The sequence below is a fragment of the Mya arenaria genome, chromosome 11, assembly GCF_026914265.1.
Source record: "Mya arenaria isolate MELC-2E11 chromosome 11, ASM2691426v1".
Classification (NCBI taxonomy): domain Eukaryota; kingdom Metazoa; phylum Mollusca; class Bivalvia; order Myida; family Myidae; genus Mya; species Mya arenaria.
Window position 1 is genome coordinate 69,802,683 of NC_069132.1, and position 23,138 is coordinate 69,825,820.

At 34.5% G+C, this 23,138-nt stretch overlaps 1 protein-coding gene across 1 annotated transcript in view; it reads right to left on the reverse strand.

Annotated features, from left to right (window-relative positions):
- LOC128208736 (uncharacterized) overlaps positions 1-23,138 on the reverse strand; it is a 121,293-nt gene that overhangs the window by 63,724 nt on the left and 34,431 nt on the right. Inside the window, exons 11-21 of the mRNA XM_052912284.1 lie at positions 20,822-21,025; positions 20,413-20,510; positions 19,844-19,921; positions 17,160-17,234; positions 10,273-10,332; positions 9,315-9,449; positions 7,960-8,011; positions 7,542-7,679; positions 7,070-7,152; positions 5,399-5,538; positions 1,735-1,755 (exon numbers count right to left, since the gene is read on the reverse strand). Of these exons, the coding sequence (XP_052768244.1) occupies positions 1,735-1,755; positions 5,399-5,538; positions 7,070-7,152; positions 7,542-7,679; positions 7,960-8,011; positions 9,315-9,449; positions 10,273-10,332; positions 17,160-17,234; positions 19,844-19,921; positions 20,413-20,510; positions 20,822-21,025 (1,084 nt within the window). The remainder of the gene's footprint in view (positions 1-1,734; positions 1,756-5,398; positions 5,539-7,069; positions 7,153-7,541; positions 7,680-7,959; positions 8,012-9,314; positions 9,450-10,272; positions 10,333-17,159; positions 17,235-19,843; positions 19,922-20,412; positions 20,511-20,821; positions 21,026-23,138) is intronic.

Consider the following 23,138-nt stretch of genomic DNA (forward strand, 5'->3'; position numbering starts at 1 on the left):
GTACTTTATTGTTATAGCGAGCTGTTTATGTTGGAGGCGTGAGATAGTACTTTATTGTTATATCGGGCTGTTTATGTTGGATGCCTGATATAGTACTTTATTGTTATAGCGAGCTGTTTATGTTGGAGGCGTGATATAGTACTTTATTGTTATATAGGGCTGTTTATGTTGGAGGCGTGATATAGTACTTTATTGTTATATCGGGCTGTTTATGTTGGAGGCGTGATATAGTACTTTATTGTTATATAGGGCTGTTTATGTTGGAGGCGTGATATAGTACTTTATTGTTATATCGGGCTGTTTATGTTGGAGGCGTGATATAGTACTTTATTGTTATATATGGCTGTTTATGTTGGAGGCGTGATATAGTACTTTATTGTTATATCGGGCTGTTTATGTTGGAGGCGTGATATAGTACTTTATTGTTATATAGGGCTGTTTATGTTGGAGGCGTGATATAATACTTTATTGTTATATAGGGCTGTTTATGTTGGAGGCGTGAGATGGTACTAGGGCTGTTTATGTTGGAGGCGTGATATAGTACTTTATTGTTATATCGGGCTGTTTATGTTGGAGGCGTGATATAGTACTTTATTGTTATATAGGGCTGTTTATGTTGGAGGCGTGATATAGTACTTTATTGTTATATAGGGCTGTTTATGTTGGAGGCGTGATATAGTACTTTATTGTTATATCGGGCTGTTTATGTTGTATGTTGGAGGCGTGAGATGGTACTTTATTGTTATATAGGGCTGTTTATGTTGGAGGCGTGATATAATACTTTATTGTTATATCGGGCTGTTTATGTTGGAGGCGTGAGATGGTACTTTATTGTTATATAGGGCTGTTTATGTTGGAGGCGTGATATAGTACTTTATTGTTATATAGGGCTGTTTATGTTGGAGGCGTGAGATGGTACTTTATTGTTATATAGGGCTGTTTATGTTGGAGGCGTGATATGGTACTTTATTGTTATATAGGGCTGTTTATGTTGGAGGCGTGAGATGGTACTTTATTGTTATATAGGGCTGTTTATGTTGGATGCGTGAGATGGTACTTTATTGTTATATAGGGCTGTTTATGTTGGAGGCGTGAGATGGTACTTTATTGTTATATCGGGCTGTTTATGTTGGAGGCGTGAGATGATACTTTATTGTTATATAGGGCTGTTTATGTTGGAGGCGTGAGATGGTACTTTATTGTTATATAGGGCTGTTTATGTTGGAGGCGTGAGATGGTACTAGGGCTGTTTATGTTGGAGGCGTGAGATGGTACTTTATTGTTATATAGGGCCGTTTATGTTGGAGGCGTGATATAGTTCTTTATTTTTATATATCCTGTCAAATACTTTTTCTATTCTGACATTTTAAAAATAATTTTGATAATTTTTTACTGTGCTGTGCTCCTGTAGAAAATACCAACTGTAAATAGTGTAACGGTTCTATCATCATTTCCCTTCTCACAAATATGTGTTAAATGCACATGTAATGATATAACCAATAATAAATAGTATAGGAAATATTCAGTAAAAAAGAATAGTTCTACAGAATATTACACAAGTTACACTCCACTAAATATGATAAGAGACGCTTACAAAACCAAACAACACTTAATACCCAATACAGCCCCAGCTTTATAAGAAACCGTTCACCAAATATTAATAAAAGCAAAATTATCTACAGAGTACAAAGAACGCCTCCCATGTTAGAAATAGTGAGTGGGGTAAATACTCACCACAAATCTTGGGCAGCATAACTGGGGTTAAACAACAAGAATACAAAGTCATTCACTTTCCTAAAGTAGCATTCATATACTATAAACGAACAATAGAATAGCTCATGGATAAAGACCATGCATCATTATACTAAGAAGCCTAAATTTCAAATTTATTCTTTTAATAGCATGACATGGTCATCTGATCATGAGCTTGAACTCAAATATGGTTTCCTGCGCCCTGTATATCCCATATCGGGTCAACTACTAACCATTTGCAGAGTTTCAATATTAAATGCTTAAATCTTGCAATATCTAAGGCGGAAATTTAACAGGTATGAAATTACCGTAAATGACTGGGTATTAGACGCACTTTTTTCCCTCAGATTTCGATGCAAAAAAATGCCTGCGTATAATACCCAGTAACATTTTTTTTTAAATTTTTTCTGAGGTCAATTTCAAGCCGAGAGTTTGTTTCGATTTATGTAGAAAGGGATGTTACTCGCGTCATATTGACCGAGTATATACGGGTTAAAACGGCATTTGAAGATCGGGATACGGTATATCGTAAGACGTTTATAATTTCAACAAAAATATTTTTCGATTAAAGTTACCGTAATTCACCTAAGAGTTCGGACACTCTAAATATTTGGACACCCATAATTATTTCCCAAAATAATTTATTTTGCGTACCTAATTTTCGGGCACCCAAAGGACATCAATCATAACTTTCATAGTTACCAAGTTTCACAGACGAAGATTATTGATTTTTATCTTTACAATGCCTGGCTAGATTACCTAACCGTATACACCACTGAGACAATTTAATTAGTTACTACCCATCCTAAACGATTTATTGCCTGTTGAAAATGAAGTGTGATATATTTATTTGAGGATTAAACAAACAACAAGGGCAATCAAGGGATTAAGAAAACATCGACATGGCATGTTTGTAAAACGATCTGCCAATAAGCTTTTAAACTTGTACCACACTTATAGACTATATGAAGCAATAATCGTACAGTTATACATTAATCCTGCATAGCAATGTCCATGCTCTCCACAAGATCCTCGTGGGTATAACTGTAAGTTATGTGATGTTACACAGTGTGACTCTTTGATCTGAAGCCGATAGACTGTGTTTATTCAGTTTAGTGCATGTATAAAATGGTGTTTTAATTAACTTCATGAAGGATTTACACTTATAGGCGTAATAAATAAGTTTATGACCATTGATTACTACGGATAAATTAATAAGTGGTAAAAAGCAAACATGAAGAAAAAAGGCAGGTTAAACAAACATGTAAATAAAATGTAAAAATGATAATTTTCTATGTATTTGGAGAGCGAAAAAAATAATTAATTTATGGTGTCCGAACTCTTGTGAATTACGGTATTCAATATGATTTTGAATAATAAATTGAATTAAACAATAATCAAACTTACATATAAAAAAGCAAAGTTGGGCACTGTCAAAATATTTTTTGCATAACATAACTTTTCATTCTCGACAGTATGGTTGTATGGTTTTAAAGATAACCATCGCCATTTTCACGAAAAAAAAAATTTGGGTCACTGTCAACAAACATGGTGGCTGAAAATGCCGGACGATTTTGACATTTTTCTATGCGTCTTTTAACCAAAAACATAGATTAAAAGTTTTTTTCTCGGATTATTCACAGATTTTTTTTCCTGCGTCTAATACCCACCAATCGTCTTATACCCAGTCATTTACGGTAATAGTAATGGTTGTTTCTACTTCATTGATTTTTCTTTTAGAAAAATCCCATAATTTTATTTTTTTAAATTAACAAATACTTCAACAGTAAACTCACTACTACACAAATAATTGATATGATTTAATGTTGGGGAAGAATTTTGGACTATGATACACAACAATGGTAAGATTTACATGTAATGGTAACTTGGATACACAGAAACATAGGTTTGAGAGCATTTCTGTGGTCTATAAAGACATCATGCAATAGTCTGGTTGTATGAATATAAAAGGAACAAAAATGTTATTTTCAGGCCAAAAAAGAAGAATATTGGGATCTGATTACCCAACTGAAACTATTATAAGTCACCACCTTAACATTTTTTTATTTCATTTTTTTGTGGTGGGGGGGAAGGGGGTATAATATTTTAGTCATTTGGAAATGATTAAAAATAATGTCATTATTCCCAAAACACTCATACAGAGTGAAAAATACTATAACATTAATATTATGCTCTATACAGGCATCCATATTAATGACAAATAAATTGTAATACAAAATATTGTTTTTTTGTTCCTTTCATATTCTAAGGAAATATACTGAAAACTATGAAGTCTTACATTACAACATCTGAATAGCGCCGCCGACTGAAAACCAATGTTTACTTTAACATGGTGTAGCCTAAATATGAAACACTGGCGGGAGTTAATCATTAGCTAACAGACAAAACTAGAGCTGTCACAGGAGTGACGAATACCCCCAAATGCCGCCTGGACACAGGAATGGCAAACCATTCCTTTGAATAGAGGCCATAACTCCAAGGTTACTGCACACTGCATCTTCTTTTATCATGCATGTATTGTTTGTCCGGAAACCGTTTTTCTATTTTCGTAACAGTGCACAAAAACCTTTACTCCACTGGCCCCATTTTCAATCACAAGCATTGTCTCCACAGAGGCTGCTTATACAGCAAGTTTCATCACAATATCTCATGCCCAATTAAAGTTATGAAGCAGAAACCATTTTTCTATTTTTAGTAACAGTGACCTTGACCTTGGCACCACCAGCCCCAATATCGAACTTGACCTGTATCTTCTGAAATGTACACCTGTGTACCAAAAAATGTTCAAATCTGTCAAGCCTTTCATGAGTTATCGTCCGGAAACCATTTTTCTATTTTAAGTAACAGTGACCTTGACCCCACCAGCCCCAATATCGTACTTGATCTGTATCTTCTGATGTTACACCTGTGTACCAAAAATTGTTCAAATCCGTTTAGCCTTTCATGAGTTATCGTCCAGAAACCGTTTTTCTATTTTTTAACAGTGACCTTGACCTTGGCCCCACCAGCCCCAATATCGAACTTGACCTGTATCTTCTGATGTTACACCTGTGTACCAAATTTTTTTTCAAATCTGTCAAGCCTTTCATGAGTTATCGTCCGGAAACCGTTATTCTATTTTTAGTAACAGTGACCTTGACCTTGGCCCCACCAGCCCCAATATCGAACTTGACCTGTATCTTCTGATGTTACACCTGTGTACCAAAAATTTTTCAAATCTGTCTAGCCTTTCATGAGTTATCGTCCGGAAATCATGAAAACCGACAGACCGCCCGACCGACCGACAGACAGACAGACCGACCGACAAGCTCACTCCTATATACCCCCTCAAACTTCGTTTGTGGGGGTATAAAAACACGCTGTAATTTTATACATGGATACTGAGTGACTGTATATTCTAATCTAGCAGAGTTCTTTTTATTTAACTGCATCATATGTAATTTTTAAAATGCAAGAAAATTCTTTCTTTAAGTTATCAGATCTTATTATGCTTTCTGTTTTTTTATTTGAATGAGAATGTATTATAATCTTTTAAAGGTAGAAATATCCTGCATTCAAACAACTAATTTATACAGACCACTGTAAACTGTTTAATTAAACAATTTGTTTTAGTATAAATAATTACTTTGGGTATGACCGTGCCAGTTGAGACTGCGGGCTTAGATAGTTTGAGTCATCTCCACCAATGGAGCTGTAGCTGCTCGCCCGAGAGAGCCCGCTGTAGGAGGGGTAGCCTACACCAAGCGTATTGAGGCTGCCTTGACTCTGAAATAGATACAAATCAACTTAACTTGTTTGTAAAACATTAGTGAAGTTGAGTTGCTTTTACTGCAGTGAAAATAACACCAGCAAATATAACGATAAGAATGAGAGGTTTTCTCTTCTTTTAATGCCTCAATCCATACACACATTAGGACTCTGAGCGTTGTTACAAGAGGAAAAAGATATTTCATGGTTCATACAGAATTTCCATTTCAAAATTCCAGTACATTTCCAGGACTTTTCAAGGATAAAATTGATTTTTCCAGGACGTTTTATGCGGTTGAAAGTGTACCATTTTAACATTTAATGACAAAGTATTTATAGTGCATATCCTCAATATTGCAGTTAATATTAACTAACCTTGTAGCTTCAACATTATTATAACCCAGAAACACACAATACAGAGTAAAACAATACATTTATTAACACTTTAATGTTCTTTAACGTATAACATGACACAACAAAATAATCATCATCCGGCATGTCTACAATCAAACAGTCTACAATCTACTTTAAATCACTTTTTCTATTAGAAAGTTCCATGTCCGGAAACATTGTACGGAACAATTTCTCAATATCTTGTGTTAGAATTGTATGAATGATGATTGCAGATGGTATTCAGTGTCCACAAGATCTCAGCATTTTTGGTGTCTGCTTTTAAAACAAATGAGTCAATTGTCATTGGCTTACTTTGACTAGAGGTGGGTGGGGGTGGAATATTCAAACTGGAATCAACATTACTGTTCAAATCTGTGGGTGTTGTTTCATTTTTATTTGATATTGTTCCTTCTTCCTTAAGAAAAGCTATTCCAGTTGATGCCATCGAATCTTTTATTTCTTCGTTCTTATGTTTCGATCCTTGTGCATGCGAGGAAAGGGCACTTTCACCCATGTTACAGACATCAAAATCTTTCAAACAAACAGTACAACGTGCTTTCTTGGGGTCTGTTGTTGATTTTACCCACTTATACTTTTCCATCCATTTGTGTTGAAAGCTACACTTCCTCCCAAACTTCCCCATTGTGACAATTTGTCGACTTAACAATCAAATTTTCGAGTTGGAAGACGCTGTCTGTTCGGCCGCGGCCATCTTGTACAAAAACCGATGACGTAATACGCACCTGCGCACATGATAAATACCGGACCGGACCGTACCGTACCCGGGTCCCCGTATGTCCGAAATTTCTTGCAAATGGCGAAAGTATCGTCAATCTTTTTAGGTTTTTGTCTATTTTCAAGGACATTTGTCAAATTTCAAGGATTTTCAGTTAAATTCAAGTATATTTAAGGCTTTTTTTCAAGGTACCCCTAAATTCAAGTACATTTCAAGGACGAAACCAAATTCCAGGACTTTTCCAGGACTGTGCGAACCATGTATTTGCTGTTCTTACTATTCTTTTTCCATTGCATTTAACAATATATACAACATCTGATTAATATATATGCTTTACAATAAATGAAAATAATTGGAATTTGATATTTTACAATATGTGAAATAAAATTTCCATATATATTTTTGCACAGAATTGCATACTTGTCTGTTTTCCCTGAGTTTGGCAGCCTCAGCAGGATTGTTGAAACGGAAGACCTGATTTCCCCCAAGTATCACATAATCTCCTGAAAACAGGGTAAAATTCAGTGATCTTGCTCAAACTATATACCCGTCTTATAAACGAGTCTAAAAAAATAAACACCAGATCTCATGGGCAAAGTTAGGGTGTCGTCTTATAAGCGGATTGCCTTATAGTCGGGGAAATACGTTAGTTTTTAATTCTAATATTGAAAATTAACATGATTTAATTCACATCACATAAAGTGAAGATTTGTGATTTTTATTACAATAGTTCAAAAGAATAAGCTAAAGTAGTATGTAATCTTTCCAAAAAAAATGAGGTGATTGCAACTTAACATTGAAGATAAATGCTAAGAAAATTACTTATTTTACAACAAATTGTTCTCTACTCAACAAGCTAGAAATTACTTTCCAACTTATGCGTGTTTCTTACCCTGAGAGAGTTTTGTTGGTTGTGTACATTCCTGACCATTGACAGAACACAGGGCCCCCTGGCCGGGCCTCAGTATTACCTCCCCTGTTGCATTCTCTATCGCACAGTGCTCAATCTCTATACCAGGGCCCTCCAAAACTGGAATTGAACAGTGGGGTTTAAACTCTTTTATACAATATAACAAAGTATTTCCATCCATTGTTATATGGACTTCTGCCAGAACCTGATCAGTATAATATATATATAGTTATATTACATTCACAATCAAGTATTATTAGCAGCAAGTCACAGAATTTTGGCTGTTCTATCATGTCAACAACACAGAACAATCAATATGGTGTTAAGCACTTAACACACTCAACACTTAATATCCATCCTTTAAATAAAGATTGCCTTATATAATAACCAAACCACCGACCTATGTCCCTCTGTGCGTCGGCATCCCCTCGACCAACCAACGTCTCTCCCTCCTGAAAAGATTTGCATACTGGCTAAACTGAATTCAATAACCGTTAAAACTGAATCTGAATTTCTTTGCAGTGTTTTATCTATTTTGATTATGTAACGAGAACAAGAGCCCCCCCGGAAGCAACTCGAACACGCGCCTGTTTTTATCACCCAACAATTATTGAAGTCAGAGTTATCAGCTCTCCTAGGTGTGTTTGTGTGTATTGTCTCTGGCAACATTTGTACCAAGTTAAATGTGAATATCTTTAACAGTTCTTGAGTTATGGTTCAGGTTAAAGCTTTAAATTTCATATTGGACTCTAATGGGTTATTATCTGCAGATTCTGAAAACATCCACTCGAGTGGAATAAAACCCTCTGAATCCAAAAGGCAGCATTAATAACCATATTTCATACATGCCATATCCCCCGGCAGGGGAAAAAATCCCCCGGAATTTCGTTATTATTTAATCAGACTTTAACCATGTGACATTCTTGTGTTTAGTTTGAAGCAACCAAAAAATAATACCAACTGAATGTATGTCACTTAATACACATAATTATAACAATTGTATAAGTGAGCTAAGTGCACAAAGGTACTTTTGTGTTATAAAGCATAGTTTTACTCTGTATGATGCAACTTCTTCTGGAAAATCAGTTCCACAGAGTTTATACCTATTGCAAGTTGATTGCATCCCTACAAGAGCAGACAGATGAGAATCAAATCAAATTGTCTTAAAATCTCCATAATTTTGCCCAATATAGAAACAGCTATGTGATTTACTTCTATCAAAATCTGCTGGTATACAGACAAAATTCTTATCTGTCAAATCAGATTCATGATATTTCTTGGAACAATTCAAATTCTACCACCAGTCTGGCAGATCTTATTTGTGGCATATGTTATAACAAATTTCATAAAGATAACAACAATACCATGAACATAATTGTCCAAATTTCTTGAAAAATCTTATGCTTAACATGTTTATTTTATTCAGCAAATTTTACAAAACAATAAACAGTTTATCACGATAATCCTAAACATATCTTTCTTTGAATACACTATTTATACCATAACAAAAATATTATGCCAAATTTTCAGATCATGTTATACCAATTTTAGGACTGTTAAAGAAGTATGTCCAGGAAGATTATTAATACAAATAGTTTAGGGACCCAAATATATTTCAGCTGATCTGTTATAAAACAATGATGATTATACCCGTTGTGTTTTTATAAGCTGAAGAAACACGAAGGTAAAATGTAAGTCGATCCAATAATTATTTTTCTTGAAACAAGAAGCCTAAATACCAGCTATTTCACATACTTTGAGATGAAAGATGACAATGCCAGTGCTGAGAACATCATCGTCCATGCCGACTAGGTACGGGAGTTGAGAGTCGATCATCACCCCCATTGAGCTCGACCGATTGCGTAGTCCTCTGATGCTTAAGTCAGACTCCTGAGGGAAGAGTTTTACAGTATAAGCAACAGACAAGTTCATGTTTGATGGAGAAAAAAATATTGGCATGTTCTTGATGCTCAGTATGTTTTAAAGAATATCTTTATCATCTTACCTGTATTCACAAATACAAAAACAACTACAGGGACAAGCCCACTGGTCGAAAACAAATGTTTACAGGCACAAGGCAAGGTCCCAAATAATAATAAGCCTTTTAAACATTAATGAATTTATCTTTATTGAAGCATTAAAGGTACAAGACACCAGAAGACACCATTGCAAGAAAACAAGAAGAATGTCAACATCTTGAATTACTGCATTTGGTGATTTTGGGACCATCTGGTGTCTAGTCCCTTTAAGATCTAAGTCATTGTCTACTCAATGACCTCAAAACTGTAATACATGAGCATAGCTAGCAAAAATATTAACAAATAATACAGCTACAGTGCTCAATATCTAAGAATTAAGGTTAACTAGAATTCTCGGAATCAGACGTGCCACCAGTGCAGTTCACCATTTTTCAAGTCAAAGTCATCTTGCCCTAATCTAAATGGGAACATGCACTGGCAATGATGTGCATACCAAGTTTGGAGACACTACCACAAGTCATTCAATACTTGTAAGGCCCAAAATGACAGAAGACAAAGCAGACATCAAACTGAGTAATCTCTGTGTCGGCCATGCTTTGAAGGCTTCACAAGGACTACTGTTTTCAAAACATACTGATGTCATCTAATGTCTAGCTATTTATTTTTTCTACTATGAAAAATGGAATGTAAAGCAAATGGATATTTTAGATTCCTGTTGGTGCAAATTTACTGACCTTCATGATATCATGTGTAGAGGACCATTTACCCATCCAGGATTGGATTAGTTGCGCCGCCTACAGTTACCAGAAGCAATATATGATATACACACTAAATGAGGTTATTATGATTAATGAAAATTATATAAATAAACTTAGCTTCAATAAACTTGAAGTTCTGGCAATATTAGGTAAATGGGTGTCCATTTAATTGTGATGAAGAAACAGTACAATCATTTTGGTTGAAGAGACTTAGTAAGATAAAAGACGCTCCACTTCAATGACTAATAACAGATCTTTACAGAAATAGCCCCAAAACTGGTATATATATGGATTTACTCTAAGATTGAATTAAGTTTCTATGATTCAATTCAGTATCTATGATTCAGTTAAGTTCCCGTGATTCAATTAAGTTCCCATGATTCAATCAAGTTACCATGATTTAATTAAGTTACCATGACTCAATTAAGTTCCCATGATTCAATTAAGTATCTATGATTCAATTAAGTTCCCGTGATTCAATTAAGTTCCCATGATTCAATCAAGTTACCATGATTAAATTAAGTTTCCATGACTCAATTTAGTTTCCATGATAAATCAAGTTCCCATGATTCAATCAAGTTCCCATGATTCAATCAAGTTCCCATGATAAATCAAGTTCCCATGATTCAAACAAGTTCCCATGATTCATTTAAGTTTTCCATGATTCAATCAAGTTCCCATGATAAATCAAGTTCCCATGATTCAATCAAGTTCCCATGATAAATCAAGTTCCCATGATTCAATCAAGTTCCCATGATTCAATCAAGTTCCCATGATTCAATCAAGTTCCCATGATAAATCAAGTTCCCATGATTCAAACAAGTTCCCATGATTCATTTAAGTTTTCCATGATTCAATCAAGTTCCCATGATAAATCAAGTTCCCATGATTCAATCAAGTTCCCATGATTCAATCAAGTTCCCATGATTCAATCAAGTTCCCATGATTCAATCAAGTTCCCATGATTCAATCAAGTTCCCATGATAAATCAAGTTCCCATGATTCAATCAAGTTCCCATGATTCAATCAAGTTCCCATGATTCAATTAAGTTTCCCATGATTCAATCAAGTTCCCTTGATAAATCAATTTCCCATGATAAATCAAGTTCCCATGATTCAATCAAATTAAGTTTCGATTCAATTAAGTTCCCATGATTCAATTAAGTTCCCATGATTCAAGTTCCTATGATTCGATTGAGTTCCCATGATTCAATCATTAGTTACCATGATCCAATCAATAATAATTATATAACTGAGCATACCATTCTTATGTCAATGATATAATGCAATCAATATCAGCATTGGTACCAATCTGTAATTGCCTTTTAACTTTGTATATATTTCAGAAGCGCAATTTGACAAAACCATTCCCAATTCAAAATTGCAGAACTTTTTTTTTTAATTCTAGTAAAGCACTAAGTATTGGACAAATGAAGCCTTAAATAAGAACATATATATGGGTGCTTTTCAAAATAATGAGGCTTTTTCTTTTATCTCTCCTAACTTTAATTCCTTTCACTTTTGGAAAGTCTTTTCAGGCTTGTTGAGTTTCAAATGGACGGCTCAATCAGCAAAAAAGTTATGTAAGATTATGTTGCTAAATTTGTCCCCTGTGCACCCAAAAAAGTGTGACATTTTACATGAAGACCTTTATTCAAATGTGTTTTATTTTTTGAAACTGAATGATATAGTATTTTGGTATTGTTTTTTATGTAACTGAATCCTTTCTCATTTTAAAAAACATACTTCAAATAAAAAAATATGTATTAACTTAACCAAATTTTAATGTCATATGACGGACTCCCATTCATTTAAAAAAGAAGATGGAATATTTAATTCACATTGCCCCTCAGAACACTACCATTCCATTTAAGCACTATTTATATTAAATTACTATGTTATTTTAATAACTTTAACCTGTCAGCTTTATATAAATATCATAGTTTTATTATTTCATACATTATTTTGTCCGTAACTCAGATGCATGTCTTATTACTCCAAAATGTCCCCTGTGCACCTTTTTGGTTGTTAGTTGTCAGATTTCTATAATTTCTTCAATAAAATGATATTCTGCTGTATTTCCCAGAAAAGAAAGTTACAACAAATGCAAAAACAGTTTTCAGCCTCTCACATACTGAGATTTGTAGCATCTGCATGGTTTAAAGCAATGACTCCCCTGCTGTGCACCCTGTTTTAGCAGATTTCAATAAAATGTCATAACTGACAAATATGGTGCTATTTCCACACTCTGAGAAGTGTGTATGTTATATTTAGGCATCACTTGATAGTTTAGCAACTTGATGGTAAGTGTGTTATAAATAGTTTTTTTTATTATTTAATTATAAAGCCATGAAATGTTTACTTTTAAAGGTTGATTAAATTAATTTAAATACAGTTTCAATATTGAGGCACATAAGATAACATATATTGTTTAAATATTCTATTTTGATTTTATCATAACAATTAAAAAACATTGAATCAAGTTATTCATGTAATGCTTTTATATGTGCAAGGTATTATATGATTCAATTCAGTGCACAGGGGACATTTTTTTTATAGGGATAGCACATATACCAGATTATAATTCTGTACAGGAAATAAGTACCCTAGTGGAAAAGCTTGTAGTTAAGCTTTCTTTTCCAAAGAGATTACATAGAAAATATGAAAACAAATGAAGAAAAGACTGTTGAAAACATTAACACAATGAAGTCTAGGAAGCGCAGAGAATGACTTAGGAAAGATCAAAAGTTGCAGAAAATGTACGACAGAGATCGAGATACTTAGAGAAAAAGAGCAGAATTTTCCAGGTATTGCTCAAACCCTAAGAAAGAGGACAAATAGATCCTATATATGATTTACAAATAAAAGAAAAGGAGAAACTAAAGAAGCGGAGGCAGAGAAGAAATAAAATGAAGTGAAATGAGGAAACAACAAAAGTCCAGAAAATGACAGACAGAATAAAAGGAGAAAGGTTAAAATGAGAAGGTATAAACACACACAGTCGAAGCAGAATTGGTTCAGAAAAAGCACAACATGCAAAACAACCCCTTCAGAGGGATTCCATGGCATGGGCCTCCACAATTAACCGTCTGGTAAAGAATGCCACACCAAAGTGAAGGTCTTAAAAAAAGTCATGTTGTAGAAAGTTACACAATTGGTGATGTCTGTCAGTCATAGTTACAAGAAAAGTAGGCACACCAACTAAATCAGGAAAAAAATAAAAAGGCAGCTAGTATACACAAGCAATGCTAAGAATATGTGGAGTTGCAAGAAAAGTCTTTGGCAATTTGAGCGCCTAAAAATGGACCGAAGTAAAACCATGTCAAAGCCAGGTGAATTTAAATCCTTGTGGAAACCAAAAGTTGAGAATTTTCTTGAATTTAATTCTTGAATAATGCCTAATAAAATAGATACTATTCTATTGAATAGGATGCCAAAGGCAAAGAGGCATCTTTTAATTTAGACATGTTCACAAAAGTGTTTAATGGTAACAGGTGCATTGAGACCAAAAACTTTATTCCACTCTGTGGACATATTTTATTTCATTGTTTAGAAATTTTGTTTTGTAGGCTCTAATGTAATCTTTCAAACATTTTCAGTATTGTTTCAAGCTTTACTGAAAGTACAGTTCCTCTTCTTGTAAAAATGTTTACCAGGAAAAGTTATTTAGTTACAAAAATAATTACATAATTAAACAAGAGATGTTTGTCAAACATTATGCCCCCCCCCCCCCCTGAGCGCCATGTTGTCAGGATTATATGGAAAATTGAATGAAATATGCATGGACCAAAATGACAGCTGATTTGTTGCTGTTTTAAGATTATGACCATTAAAGTGTGAGGATAAAGTGTGTTATGACCGTCATGACCTTTGACTCTATGAACTCAAAATCCAGAGTCATCAGCTGGTCACCAGAAACCTAAATGTCAAGTTTGAGGGCCATGGGTGCAGGCATTGTCAAGTTATCACAAGTCAAGTTTTTTTCGTTCAAGGTCACTGTGACCTTGACCTTTGACCCGATGACCCCTTAAATCATAAGGGGTCATCTACAAGTCAGATGCAACTCCAAGTCAAGTTTGAAGGCCATGGGTTCAGGCATTGTTGAGTTATCACTCGGACAACCTTTTACCATTCAAGATCACTGTGACCTTGACCTTTGACTCTATGAATCCTAAATCAATAAGGGTGATCTACTGGTCAGGCTAAACATCCATGTCAAGTTTAATGATCATAGGTTCAGGCATTGTTGAGATATCAGTGGGGGAAGATTTGTTAACTTTTTTGCGTTAAAGATTACTGTGACATTGACCTTGGCCTGATGACCCCCAAAGTCGATAGGGGTCATCTACTGGGCAGGCCAAACCTTCATGTCAAGTTTGATGACCATAGGTCCAAGAATTGTCGAGTTTGCTTTCAAGGTCACTGTGACCTTGACCTTTGACCCCTAAAATCAATAGGGGTCATCTACTGGTCAGGCCCAACCTCCATGTCAAGTTTGAGGGCCATGGGTGCAGGCATTGTTGAGTTATCACTTGGACAACCTTTTATCATTCAAGGTCACTGTGACCTTGACCTTTGGCCCAATGACCCCTAAAATTAATAGGGACAATCTTCTGGCTGGGCTCAACCTCCAAATCAAGTTTGAGGGCCATGGGTGCAGCCATTGTCAAGTTATCACTCGGATAACCTTTTACCATTCCAGGTCACTGTGACCTTGACCTTTGGCCCAATGACCCCTTAAATCAATAGGGACCATCTTCTGGCCAGGCCCAACCTCCAAGTCAAGTTTGAGGGCCATAGGTGCAGGCATTGTCGAGTTATCAATTGGACAACCTTTTACCATTCAAGGTCACTGTGACCTTGACCTTTGGCCAGATGACCCCCCAAATCCATAGGGGTCATCTCCTGGTCAGGCCAATTCTCCAAGTCAAGTTTGAGGGCCATGGGTGCAGGCATTGTTGAGTTATCAATCGGACAACCTTTTACCATTCAAGGTCACTGTGAACTTGACCTTTGGCCCAATGACCCCCAAAAACCATAGGGGTCATCTACTGGTCAGGCCCAACCTCCAAGTCAAGTTTGAGGGCCATGGGTGCAGGCATTGTTGAGTTATCACTCGAACAACCTTTTACCATTCAAGGTCACTGTGACCTTGACCTTTGACCCATTGAGCCCAAAAAACAATAGGTGTCAGCTACTGGTCAGGCCCAACCTCCAAGTCAAGTTTGAGGGCCATGGGTGCAGGCATTGTCACGATATCACTCGGACAACCTTTTACCATTCAAGGTCACTGTGACCTTGACCTTTGGCCTGATGACCCCCAAAAACAATAGGGGTCAGCTACTGGTCAGGCCCAACCTCCAAGTCAAGTTTGAGGGCCATGGGTGCAGGCATTGTCACGTTATCACTCGGACAACCTTTTACCATTCAAGGTCACTGTGACCTTGACCTTTGGCCTGATGACCCCCAAAAACAATAGGGGTCATCTACTGATCAGGCCCAACCTTCATGTCAAACTTGAGGGCCATGGGTGCAGGCATTGTTGAGTTATCACTCGGACAAGCTTTAAAATTATTTTACCATTAAAGGTCACTGTGACCTTGACCTTTGACCCGATGACCCCTAAAATCAATAGGGGTCATCTACTGGTCAGGCCCAACCTTCATGTGAAGTTTGATGACCATACGTCCAGGAATTGTTGAGTTATCACTCGGACAAGCTTTGGTCTACCGACGGACCGACCGACCGACATACCGACATGCCTGTGCAAAGCAATATACCCCTCTTCTTTGAAGGGGGGCATAAAATATTACTTGCATTCTGATTTGTCCCCTGTGCACCCTTTCCATTACATAACAAAGTACTAAACATGTATGAATTCTGGTACAAATTTATATTACCATTGATGATATTTTCTTATTTTTGGACTCAATATGAAGTAATAAATGTTATATATGTGATTGTTTGCTGTAAGTTGTTCTCTTAGCCATTATTTTCCATTTGCATCATTACATGCTGTTGAATTTTGAGGAAATTGTTGTGAAAAATGTGATACTGAAGAAATTTTGAGGAATACACTCTATCATATACACTGAAATGTCTTAAGTTGATCACCAATAATTTTTTATTAACATAAAAGTGAATATAAATGCATATTATATTGGCTTTCAATATGTGTCCCCTGTGCACCGAAAAATAGTTCAATTTTGAAATGAAAAATTTGGCAATTGTAAGTTACAATACATTCTTGAAATTTGGTATGTGGTCTATAAAAATGCATCAGGTGAGGTAAATGTAGATTTTTCCCTTATTTGATTCTTGTTTTAATTACAGCAAAAACTTTGTGAGGTAACAATTTATTTTTGGTTTCAAATTTAGAAAAAATGTGTTGATTTTTTTTAAATTTTCTTAAACAACTGAGTTATTATGCACATGACTACACACAGGTACCAATTACTGATTATAAAATTCAGAAAAAGCATCTGATTTATGCTAGGTTCTTGTCATAAGACACTTTTATAAATCAACATATTGTAAGAAATGTTCGCAATATTTGGATTTAAGGTCAAAATATTTTTTGATTTGTATTTCCTGATACTTTCCCAAAGTTATTTCCTTGTAATTTGAAGTATTTACTTTAATGTAAAATAGGTGACAATCATGAAAACTGGGTTTGAATTTTCAACCCGTATGTCACACTTTTGCCTCATTATTTTGAAAAGCACCCATATACAAATGTATGTATGACTTGTTAAGTGCTTTCTTAGGTCTATATAATATAAAAACTACTAATCAAATGAATGAATTAACATCTAACTAGATATTAACATGAATATAATTCAATTGTAAAAGACGCTACTCACCATTTCCTCATTTTCATGGAGCTTCTCCGCTATATCAGCATTGTCTGCTTCTGGAAGACTGACTATTGTCCCGGCCTGCAACAGATACAATAACAATCTGATCAATTTGAAATTTCAGTCAGTATTTTTATACAAGTTGCAACAATATAATTGGTGAAATGTGTTGGTTTTGACTGATGCTGCTGTTGTTGAAGCTACATGTAAGTGAGTATCACAGTTTATGAATTACAATGCTGATCAACCAAAATTGACAACTCAAGAAAGCTTGGGTATTTTATTGCCTTCAAGAATTGAATCAAATCTTGTCAATGACACTTTCTAGTAATGTATTGATGAAATTGTGCTGAATTATGTGAAACAGCAATATTTTTATCGCAAATTTTACATAACTAAAATTGAAAGATAGAAATATTGTTTTCGCACAAAGGATGAAACTAAATGACCTTTAAAGCAGGAAAAATGACACATTTCAATCATATTTTGTTTGAATAATTGACAATAAGTATTGAGTGCAAACAGAATTATAATTCTCATTTAGAATCAAGTGCACATAAATAGATCAGTGATAAACAGTGCATACTAATTGCATCTACAAACTTTCACAACAAAACCTTCTACAAATGTACATATTCACAGCATTCTTCTAAAATAAAAGGTTAACTGGAAAAAAGATACATTTTTTCTTCAATTGTACAATAACTTTTGTAAACAGTAGCATCTCATCTGATATAACACTTGTCTACTCATCACAGTCAGACAAGGGGCATAACCTCCAACAACAATCATTTAAGTCAGAGTTATGGGCCTTGATACAAAAATGTGAACAGTCATCGAAATTAAGACTTTTGGATGAACAAGCCCGAATTCTTATACTATTGCATGGAATCATATTTTTAAACAAGCCCTGCTATATAATATTCAGAATTTGAGTAAGCCCGGAAGACATTTTACCAGTGCAGGGCTGGCGGGCTTGTGCTAATTTCGACCACTGTGTGAACAATTTGTTCCATTTCTAAGTTTTTGTAAATTATTAGAACTTTTTTATTGTTGACACTTATTTAAGTCAGAGCTAGGGAATTTCTTACATGTGTGTGTGAGCACTGATAGAAATGTTTCAAGTGAAAATTTAATGGTTTAAGTTAATAATATTGAATAAAACTAATTAAATGTTATTGAACAAATGACAACAATGGTGATATGACAAATTCATTTGATTTTTTAAAAATAAGAGCAGTTCAGAGTGAAAGCCAGCACTAGTCTGTTGTTGATTTTAGTCAAACTAAGGGCATAACTCAACACTTAATAAATCCAGAGTTATGGGTCTTGCCAAAGATGTGCATACTGTCACTGGACGTAAGATGTAACCAAGTTTCATGTGAACATCTTGAGCAGTTTATGAGTAAAGGCCAAGGTTAAAGTTTTAGCATGCCCTAGTGACAACACAAAGGCTAGTCAATAACTCAATTTTTTGTCATCGAAATTAGACAAGCTAAAAATAATATAAATAATACATTATAACAAACACACAAAAAACAGTTACTGGGTGAGGGCTACATGATATTATGTTCTATAGTGCTACAAAGAGGTTGTTTCCGAATATCTGTTAATACACCCAGGTTATGCAGGAATACCTTTTCTGTGTTTTGGTCCCCTGATAAACTTGGGACATACAAAAATATGTCCCCTATTTCATCATGCTGAAAGTTGCTTGGCTGAAAGGTTTAATATTATTTTGTGCATGAAATATTTCCTAAGACTATGCACAAAATTTTCATAATTATATGTTTTAGTCCCCTCAGTTTCTTAAAATGCTGCCTTCTTTTTTAAGAAAGGAAAATCATACTGACCCTTAAAGATTATTTTAATAATGATTATTCACTGTTAAAATTCTGTCATTAATTAAGGTTTATCAACAAATACACTCAAGTATCTCTTAAAAATATTTACACAATCAGAGGATAAAACTGAGCTACTCTCACTTACAAAAGTATAATTAACAATATCATAAATGGTGATGTTTGTTTCAAGGTGTTTAGCTGACAGATCCATTGCACGGTCTTTTACGCATCATTTAAGCTTGCAATAAGCAAGCAACAAATGCAAAAAGCTCCAACATGAAAGCTTAATAAATTCATTGCACAGTCTTTCATGCATCTTACAAGCTTACAATTAGCAAACAACAAATCAAAAATGTGTGCCAATGGTGATGTTTGTTTCAAGGTTTAACATCTTGACAGTGATAGATCCACAGCATGGTCTTTCTTGCAAGCTTGCAATTAGCAAGCAATATTTGCATAAAGCTCTAACATGAAAGCACAACAGGTTCATTGAATAGTCTTTCATGCATCTTTAAAGCTTAGAAAAAGCAGGCAACAAATGCAAAAAGCTCCAACGTGAAAACTTAATAGATTCATTGCAGTCTTTCATGCATCTTTTAAGCTTGCAATTAGCAAACAACAAATCAAAAATGTGTGCCAATGCACTCTTAGTCTGTAAATATTTAGTTGCTGTTTATTTGTGTACTGTAACTGGCAACCTGTGTACCAAGTTTAATATGAATATACTGAACAGTTAAAAGTTTTGTGCACATTGACAACGATCATAAATACTAACACTAAGGCTATGACATATAACCTTGATCTGTTTTTGTTTTAAAAAATATGTTACAATTGAAACAAACTAACCTTCTGAGCTGATGCCAACATTCCATGGAGTCTTCCAATTTCCTTCCTGAGTTCTCGAATCAGCGCTACATTGCTGTCCTGCGACAGAAAATTATTAAAAAGAATTGACATATTGATTGATTCGTACAGTCACTGTCAGTATAAGCACAACTACATGGATATTTTAGACTGTTTCTGAGTTATAGCCAACAGTAATGTTGTTCTACAATACCTTTGCCGTAAATGCTGAGACATTCATTAATGAGAAAAGAGCTAAGAAAAAGTTATAACCCTTTCAGAGCCAAATTTGTTGTGAAAAGAACGTATTATATTGTCTTATATCAAGTCAAGTCAATATTTGTTTATTGTTGGATATCATGTAACATTTAAAACACAAGCTAAGTAAAGCGTTTCTTTTATCCTCTACATTTCCTAAGCTCTTTACCAACAAAATTATTTAAAACAAATATTAACAGGATTCATCTTAAATAATAAAGCATGTGTAACCAGACCTTAAAATGTTATCTAACGAATAGTTTATATATATATTTATATATAGAGATATATAAAAACATTATCATCATTATTACCTCGTTTATGTGTGGTTTGTTGATGATATTTTTGGCACGCTGGGCGTATCGAAGTGTGCTAATACTTTCACTGTAATACTGGCTGGCAGGAGTAATGGCTAAAAAGTAGGTAAGGGAGGTAATTTCTGGCTATACAAGTTATAGCTTATATGGGTTGCCTCCCTTTTGATATTTAGAAACTGGCTATAAAATCATAATTTTTACCAACATCAAAATAATTGTATATGTGTTCTTTTAAACAATCTTGATTTGGAACAATATATAAAATTTAAGATTAAGTGTTTTTTAAGAGAATGTTAAACAAGTTTCAGACTTAATAAGTTAATGTGTCAACTTTATTACCAGGAATATCATCTTACCCAAAATATCCTTTAATATACCAGTAATGAAAAACAGACAGCTCACTTACTGGCAATCATGATGGTTTTAGCGTTTCCCCCGAGGCTGTCTTTAAGCAACCAAGTAAGGACAGAGTCTCTATATGGAATGTAAGGCATGCGTTGTTTATTTGGTCCTGGGGTGGAGCTAGCCTGGGACTCCCCTCCCCCACTGGCAGAAAAACTCTGGAGTGAGCCCATGTCATCTGTTTCCCAAGACAGGAGTGATCGCTCAGCTGAAATAGAGAGTACTGGTAGTAGAAATAAAATAATCTAGCTTTGTGTAAGTTTGATAAAGTTTGGCACAGTACAAAATTAACTTTCAATGACTTTATTTCAGGCATAGATTTTAGAATGTATGCACAATTATATGACTTTTGATCTTAAAATGTGGCCTTGACCTTGAAGGTCAGCAAATGAGGTCTTTGGTCTGTATAATTGTGGGAAAAATCACTTGAAATTCTCCAGAACAGGACAATTTGTTCTACTTAATGGCAAAAATATTCCAAATTCAAAATAATGTTACAGTTTGGGTGTACTGACTTGCTGATCTGAACTTTTATGAAAGCGGATTGAACAATTCTAAAAGCAACTTAACACTGAGTGACCATTAGTCATTCACAGATGGGACAAAACAATGATATGCTGGATACCATTTGGCCATGTTGTCAACAAACATACAGCATAATACTTTAAAGTTTCACTCTCACAGATTTACCATTTTTACAACTTTTTTATTTTTTGTCTTGGAAAGAGCAAATGTTTGCGTTCATATCTACAAACTAGTGATATAAGATTGCTGGTAAAAGATGTGATCGCAGATTTTCATATTTCCGTTCGAAAATCAATGTTTTATGGCTTAAATGGTTTAAGAAAAAGGCACAAAACACCATTTTTGAACTTAAATATAAAAGTTTGCAATCTAATTTTTTTGTCAGCAGTCTTATATAACGGGTTTCCATGGATTTTTCGCAAAAATTGGCTCATTCCATGATCGAAATTAAAAAAGTTGTCAAAACGTTCAATCTGTGAGAGCTCAGCTTTAAGATCAGAAAATTCACTTTAATATTATGGTACTTTCACAGATTTAATCGGAATTTTAACTTGTTAAGTCAATTTTTCTTTGTAAAATATCTTTATCAATTCTCAGAATATATAACATCATTGTTACTCAGGGATTATGATAAAAACCTGTGAACACCAGATACAACCATTAAAAGGAGGGTCTCTGACTTCTTATAATGTGACTGTTGTCACTTTAAGACATCATAAATGAGAAAACACCTTTATTTACTTTTATTTCCAAATATTTTTATTCGTACATTTTTAAAATACCGTCCATTTATTGTTCTTTGATGGGACCCCACACTTGGGAGTTGAACACTTTGAATATGACACAAACCATTAAACCCATGTGAAAATGACAGTGTTGTAAAATAAAGCCCATTCACTGTCTGTTTAAAATCTTTCAAAAGTAAACAAGTGAAATATTCTGGCAGTTTTCCTGTCTCAGTGACAATGGAATAAATACTTCAAGAGATTTTGACTTATGTCGAAATTATGTAAGTGAACTGCAAAGTATGTTAGACATTTTAGCATTGTAAATATATCCTTGAAAATCTGTAGATATTTTGACTACCAGTAAATCCTACATATTTTCATTAAGGATTTTAACACTAAAAGGTTACAGACATGGACTGAAAATATGAAGTCATTCCATTGTTTATCAATTTCTGTGAACGGAAATTTGGTGGTCTTAAGAAAAAATGGAATTTCAGCACTTTTCCCAAACGATTGAGATCTCTTCTATTGAGAGATATCTTATATAAATGAATTGAAGGCATTGGTAACAAAAACAGCTGATTCTGAGACAAAATGTACAAAAAAAGTGAAAACTATCAATCTGTGAGAGTGCAGCTTTAAAGCATTAGTTAAATACAAAGTGGTCATGAAGACTAAAAGTATTTTTTCTCCATTTCTGTGGGATAACTGTAATGTTATATTTAACATATTTTACTCCCTTTCATAAATGTTTTACTTATGCCCCCTACAGGTCCTCGTTCCAACTCCCTGTTATTAACCCATGACCTTTTTATACATGCCGGATCTATCCCCTTGAGTTTATTACAACGTTTTGTTTAAAAAGTTACATAAATCTGTGCCAATATTGACAAAGTATTTAAGACATGGGTTTGTGGGCTTGGATCTATATAGGGACAGGAATGTATGCCAATTGCTTATCAATTTGTAAGTGTAATTTAGCAAACATGAAGTGTTTACTTAAAAAGTTGATACAATGAGAAATAATTGGACTGTTTCTCACCCAATATTGTACATTACCGCATTAAA